The sequence below is a fragment of the Pinus tabuliformis genome, chromosome Q (assembly GCF_031772625.1).
Source record: "Pinus tabuliformis cultivar Carrire ecotype Pingquan chromosome Q, CPIR1, whole genome shotgun sequence".
Classification (NCBI taxonomy): Eukaryota; Viridiplantae; Streptophyta; class Pinopsida; order Pinales; family Pinaceae; genus Pinus; species Pinus tabuliformis.
In genome coordinates, this window is record NC_142296.1 from 564,775,518 (window position 1) to 564,781,480 (window position 5,963).

General features: G+C 35.3%; 1 protein-coding gene across 1 annotated transcript; it reads left to right on the forward strand.

Annotated features, from left to right (window-relative positions):
• The first annotated feature begins 1,137 nt into the window (after nt 1-1,137).
• On the forward strand, nt 1,138-5,733 carry LOC149220697 (putative lysophospholipase BODYGUARD 1). Its single transcript, XM_089382838.1, has 4 exons — nt 1,138-2,317; nt 4,025-4,386; nt 4,492-4,691; nt 5,068-5,733. The coding sequence occupies exons 1-4, from the start codon at nt 1,606-1,608 to the stop codon at nt 5,381-5,383; spliced, it is 1,590 nt and encodes a 529-aa protein (XP_089238964.1). The 5' UTR covers nt 1,138-1,605; the 3' UTR covers nt 5,384-5,733.
• The last annotated feature ends 230 nt before the right edge of the window (nt 5,734-5,963 follow it).

Genomic DNA, 5,963 nt, shown 5'->3' on the forward strand with positions numbered 1-5,963 from the left:
TTTTTAATTTGAGTGTTCTATTTTTCAAGTTCCACTAAAATTAAACTAAAACTTTCAAATATTTAGTAAAACTATGATTTGAGATAAAACTTTATTTAAATTAAAATATTATTTTAAACTAAATAATTTTCTTTCTGGATAAAATAATATAAAAACTTAATACTTTTTAAACACCTTATATAATAATAATTAAATAAATAATAATAAGTAGATAAATAAATAATGATAAAAAAATTAATAAAATTAAATGTAATTTTTTTTTATAAAATATCACTCATAATTAGATAGGGAAATAATGATAACCATTCAATGTGAAAGACCATCTTCTCTGTACTAACCAATGATATGACCTAGCAATATATATAAGTTATGACTAAGAGAAGAAACACCATCTTCTTTGTACCAACCCATGATATGACCAAGCAATATATAGCTTATGACTAAAAGACGAAACTACCAAACAACATTAAGATGTTAATGGCGCCGAAAGAAAATCCACCAGACAGAAATAGCCGGCCACAACATGTGACAAAAGTAGTTTAAAAAGGATGCTCCATACCTGCAACAGCGAGACAAAGATTTTGGAAAGAACAGCAACCATTGGAAACAACACAACACCAACCACATGATCAATAGGTAGTTGAGAATCCATTAAAAAATTACAGATAATGTGACTTTAAAATTCACTCGATTACCTCGGGAAGTAACGTACCATGGATGGAGGACAGCAGTCTATTTTACGAGAATAATGCAACATTAATGGCAATTTGCACCGCAGGGTTGACAAGATAACAGTCTTCCCTCGTACACATAAATGAGGAATCGAATTTCAATAATGACAGTGACAGGCGAGGATGCCCTTTGGAATCGGTCCATGCGAAGTTTACAATCATGAACGAACACTGTGAGAGGGGGAAGATTGTATGGTATGGTATGGTGGTGAGATTTTAAGATTAATTATAAATAAATCAAAGGTGGAGCGTTAGAGTAGGTGGCGAATGGCTGAATTTAGATGTGAGGAGCGATGGTTGAAGAGGGCTAACCACTACCAACTCTGGCAGGAAGAAGTAAATGAAGGCATCTGTGACAATTAATTCATTAGCTGCTTAAAATCCATACGTGGCGTCCGCTTCCTCCTGTTTTTCCTGCACTCCATTAATACAAAATACATACATACACGCATTCAGTCTTTGGTCCCAGCTCTGTCAAGCAATCCATGGCTTGTTGGTTTGCACAAAGATCCCACCACGCCTTCGCCAACCAGTGAATTTTGGAGGCCCAAGAAAAGTGTGCGCTGGGGTCTTGATGCAGATGGGGAGTTGAATTTTTTGAGTTTTTTTGTCTGGTTTTTCGTTTGTATCGATTGGCATTGGCATTGACGATAGATTGTATTTTTAGGCCTGCTGGGGTTCTCCATTCTCAGAGCAATGGCTGGAATTTCAACATTGGTTGGAATTTCAATATTCATAAGGCGGGAGTGAGAGGGAAATGAAATTTGATTTAGAATTGAAGTTTGGATGATGAATCATATCGGTTGGTTCGCAACATTATATCTTAGAATTGCTTGCTTGTGTGATTGATTCTGAAGAGTTATTTCTAAACATTATGTTGAACTCGGAAATGGGATTCTATGGTAAGGCGAAGATGGATAGTTTTATGATGGCATGGCTGCAGAGGGCTTTGGATAGTTTTATGATGGCATGGTTGCAGAGGGCTTTGATCATGGTGGGCAGCATTCTTGTTTCCATTTTGAGTTATTTTGTTTTCACTTTTCTGGACCTTCTTGATCCCCTGCTCTGTGTTGTCTACAAGCTCATTGATTATGCCTTTGAGTCTGAATGGAAGCCCTGCTACTGCTATAGTTCTGCACAGGAACAAGCTGATAGCAGCAGTAGCGGCAGCTCAGGCAGGATTCTTGTTAATTCTGCAGAGGGGAAGACCAAGATTGCTGTTTCACATTGCCTGACAAAGGTTCAGATGGAAGGTATCTCTGATACTCTATATGCCAGGATGCCCGTGTTCAGAGAGATTGTGATGTCCACAACTTTTTACTTGAGAAAACTGAGGATTCCTAAGACCATAATGTACGAGGCCACCGAGGCTGCAGCCATAAGATTCAAACAGAGTGCTAGACTGAGGACCACCACCACGTTGAAGTCTACTTTTCATGTAAATTCCACCATTGTTGAAGGTCTTCGCGGCCACAAAGGTCAGCAGGCGGATGTCAGCCCCAGGTGGTCTGACTGTGACTGCACAACTTGTGCTTCGTGGCATTCTTCATGCAAGGAGACACTGTATGTCAAAATTCAGGGAAACGGTTAGTGGCCTCCTTTCTTCCGTATGGTAACATCATATCATATGTTATTCATTACATCTGTTATTTCTAGGGCTATGGTCCCTGGTGTTCGCTGCAACTAGCCACCCTGCACAGGTTTGTTTTTTAGCGGTTTTAAGTTCTGAAAAACCACTGCCTGTGACAGTATTTCATTACCATTGTTAGTGATATTATTTTACGGAAAGTGTCGTAAAAGTTTCTAACAGTGTTGGGAAGTTTGGTCAGACAGGCTTTTATCAGAACCTGGATTTCATAATGATTATCTTTTCCACAAGTCAATTCACTTTTTCCAGTGAAAGTCACGGAAAGATTATTTTTTGATAAACTGAGAAAAGTTATTATTCCAAGGCTTTAGCCAGCAGGATACTGTAATGTATTTGCTTGCTTTTTTTTAATATTAAATAATTAGGAATGTTTGTTTGCTTTTTTTAATATTAAATAATCGGGAATGAATGTAATGTTTTTCTTTTTTTTTTCAATTTATATTAATGGAATGAATATACATATTGGCACTAGTATCTTGTAATTAAGGTTGGGTCTGTATTTTTGGAAAAAAGTTCTGAAATATTATAATTTTTTAAAGAGGTTAGGTAATATTTTGAAAATGGATTAAAGTGATAGATTGATTCTAATTATTTAATATTTTTGTTTTTTTTATTAAAATAAATTTGATAAAATTGTAATTTTTAATTATTTAAATTATATTTTTGTTTGCTGGATCTTGGATAGATGGTGTTCGGGCGTTTTGGTAAAGCATTTTTTCATATGAAGTCACTCAACGGTTCAATTTCCTGCTTTCTTGGTGTGAAGTCACTGGTTCAATTGCCTGCCCCTTGATATGAAGTCAAGTTCAATTCCCTGCGCCTTGTGTGAGCCCTTGATATGAAGTCACTGGTTCAATTCCCTACCCCCTTTATGTGAAGTCAGCAGTTCAATTCCTTTCCAAAAACACACACTTAGCCCCACACTTAGTTCTACAAAACTTACAAATCTACACTTCTAACTACTTTTAAACCAACTTTATTAAAAAACATAAAATATAACTAAAAATTAATTTAAAAAAAAAATTCTTTCCCACTGTCAAATCAATTCTAACCAAATTTTAAACAAAATTTATTAAAAAATATAAAATATAACTAAAACTAAAAGCTAATCTTAAAAAAAAATAAATTATTGGCCACTGTCAAATCAATTTTGAACCCTTTTAGTTTTTTTTGGTTTTGTTTTTCTGGTTGGTTTGTTTGTTTTTTTTTAAATTTATTTTAATCTTAAAGTAGTTAACTATTTAAGTTGATTAATGAAAATGATTTCTCCCATCGCTCCAATAATTTTGACAATTATGCCATTGGAGGAATGGCAACTTACCACCAGAGCCAAAGCCAAAAAAGGATCAATTAGAGATAAAAACAACCAAATAAAACACACCTTAGAAATCTTGCAACCACTTTCCCACCATCTCCAGGAAAATGAAAATCCAAAAATGCGATTTGCTACGTGCATTTTCAATTACACAGTGATCCAACCGCTTTCTCACCCTCCCATGGAAAATAAAAATCCAAACAGCTCTCAGAAAGTAACTTGTTATATGAACACAGTGATCGGCGCGCTCTTGTGTTACCTGAGCTTAAGAATCGCTGAGCCCTGAGTGGCGTTCAGACTATAATTAATTCATATCTTATTTTTTTGCAGGTTCAGATATGGATGTTCAGAACGACAGCCATCCCAATACTCGCTCAGACGTTATATTTATTCATGGATTTATTTCTTCATCAACTTTCTGGACCGAGACCATTTTCCCATATTTCTCAGATCCCGCAAAATCAAGTTACAGGTTCTTCGCCGTAGACCTGCTGGGCTTTGGCAGAAGTCCCAAACCCACAGATTCAATGTACACGTTAGCAGAACACGTGGACATGATAGTGCGTTCTGTGGTGCAGCCATATCAACTTAAATCCTTCCACATAGTGGCGCATTCATTGGGCTGCATTATTGCTCTCGCCTTGGCCGCTCGATTCACAGGATCGATCAAATCCTTAACGCTGCTGTCACCGGTAAGTAAATATGATTGCAAATGGTGTTGAAAATTTCGACTGCAGATTATTGGTAAACCATGATCATGAAATTGAATCCCAACGTACAATTTTTTTTAAACGCAGCCATATTTTCCAGTACCCAATGGAGAGCAAGGAAGCCAGTTTGTGCTGAGGCAGCTTGCTCCCAGGAGAGTCTGGCCACCAATTGCATTTGGGGCTTCCATTGCTTCCTGGTATGAACATGTTAGCAGAACGGTCTGCTTGGTCATCTGCAAGCACCATCGCCTGTGGGACTTCATAGTTAAGCAGATTACAAGGAACAGGTATAAAATACTCGACCCTTGAATTATTATGGAGTTATTTTTTAATGGTATTGATTTTGGAACGTGGTTTCTCAATTTATTTTATTATTAAATTTTATGAAAGTGTACATATTCTATTTCTATGGATATTTAGATTTTTGTATGTTTTAAATCTAGACACAATTATATTACATTTTTGTATTTTATAAATGTGAATTATAATGATTTGAGTCTATGATTATGATTAGTATGTGCGAAGCGAGCATTATAGATTTAGATTTTTATATGTTCTTAATCATTATGCCCATTCAAGTTGTAAACAACATTTCAATATTGGAATGAATAAAATTGTAATGAATAAGGTTGAAATCTGAATTGGGTCAAGAACTGGTTTCAGAATCAGGACTTTTCTGATAGATGGATTCATGTGCCACACCCACCACGCTGCTTGGCATACTCTTCACAATGTAATATGCGGGACTGCGGGCAAGATGGATACCTACCTGGAAATCGTGAGAAAACTGGACTGTAAGATCACCATTTTCCATGGAATCGACGACGAATTGCTTCCCCATCAATGCAGCTTGGCTCTCAAGTCCAGAATCCCTCGTGCCCAAGTGAAAATCATCGAGAAAACTGATCACATTACAATAGTTGTTGGCAGACAGAAAGCATTTGCCAGAGATCTGGAAGAAATATGGAAGGAACAATAAAAACAATCATTAAGAGGTTCATTTAATTATTTTATATATTCAAAGAGATCATAGCAAGAATGAATGATTTCTTTGATATCTTAGTGTGGAATCCCATTAAGGAAGCTGAGTGCATTTCTTCTTGTAGGAAGCTCCACTATGTTCAATCCCTCTATTATGCAACCAATTGCATTTTAAAAAAGGAAAAGTCTCCCCAAGTAAAATAGCTGCTCTTGTGGAATAGTGCTTTGAACCATTAAAATTTCCTTCCTATAGGCTTTGTGTCGAAGGATAATTTCCTAAGGTTATATATGTCACACAATTGTATGATATTATTTTGATATTTTATGTTAATGTTAAATATGTCACACAATTGTATGATATTATTTTGATATTTTATGTTAAATTATTTAATAGTTGCACTGTTGGTTTGAATATTTTAAAGTTAGTTTTGTTACCCTTAGAAATAACTAGCCATTTATTTATTTATTGAGATATCAATATATTTGAATCCATATTAAATTGTTTCAAAAATTCAATTGTTTTAACCATGGAAATTGTTTCTTTAACACTAATAATAATTGACATATTTTCATAAAAA

Excerpts from the sequence above, each read along its gene's own strand:
- LOC149220697 (XM_089382838.1), top strand. The coding sequence starts at position 1,606 with ATGTTGAACTCGGAAATGGGATTCTATGGTAAGGCGAAGATGGATAGT. Across the intron at positions 2,318-4,024 it reads TGTCAAAATTCAGGGAAACG|GTTCAGATATGGATGTTCAG; the intron begins GTTAGTGGCCTC and ends ATTTTTTTGCAG. Across the intron at positions 4,692-5,067 it reads AAGCAGATTACAAGGAACAG|AATCAGGACTTTTCTGATAG; the intron begins GTATAAAATACT and ends AACTGGTTTCAG.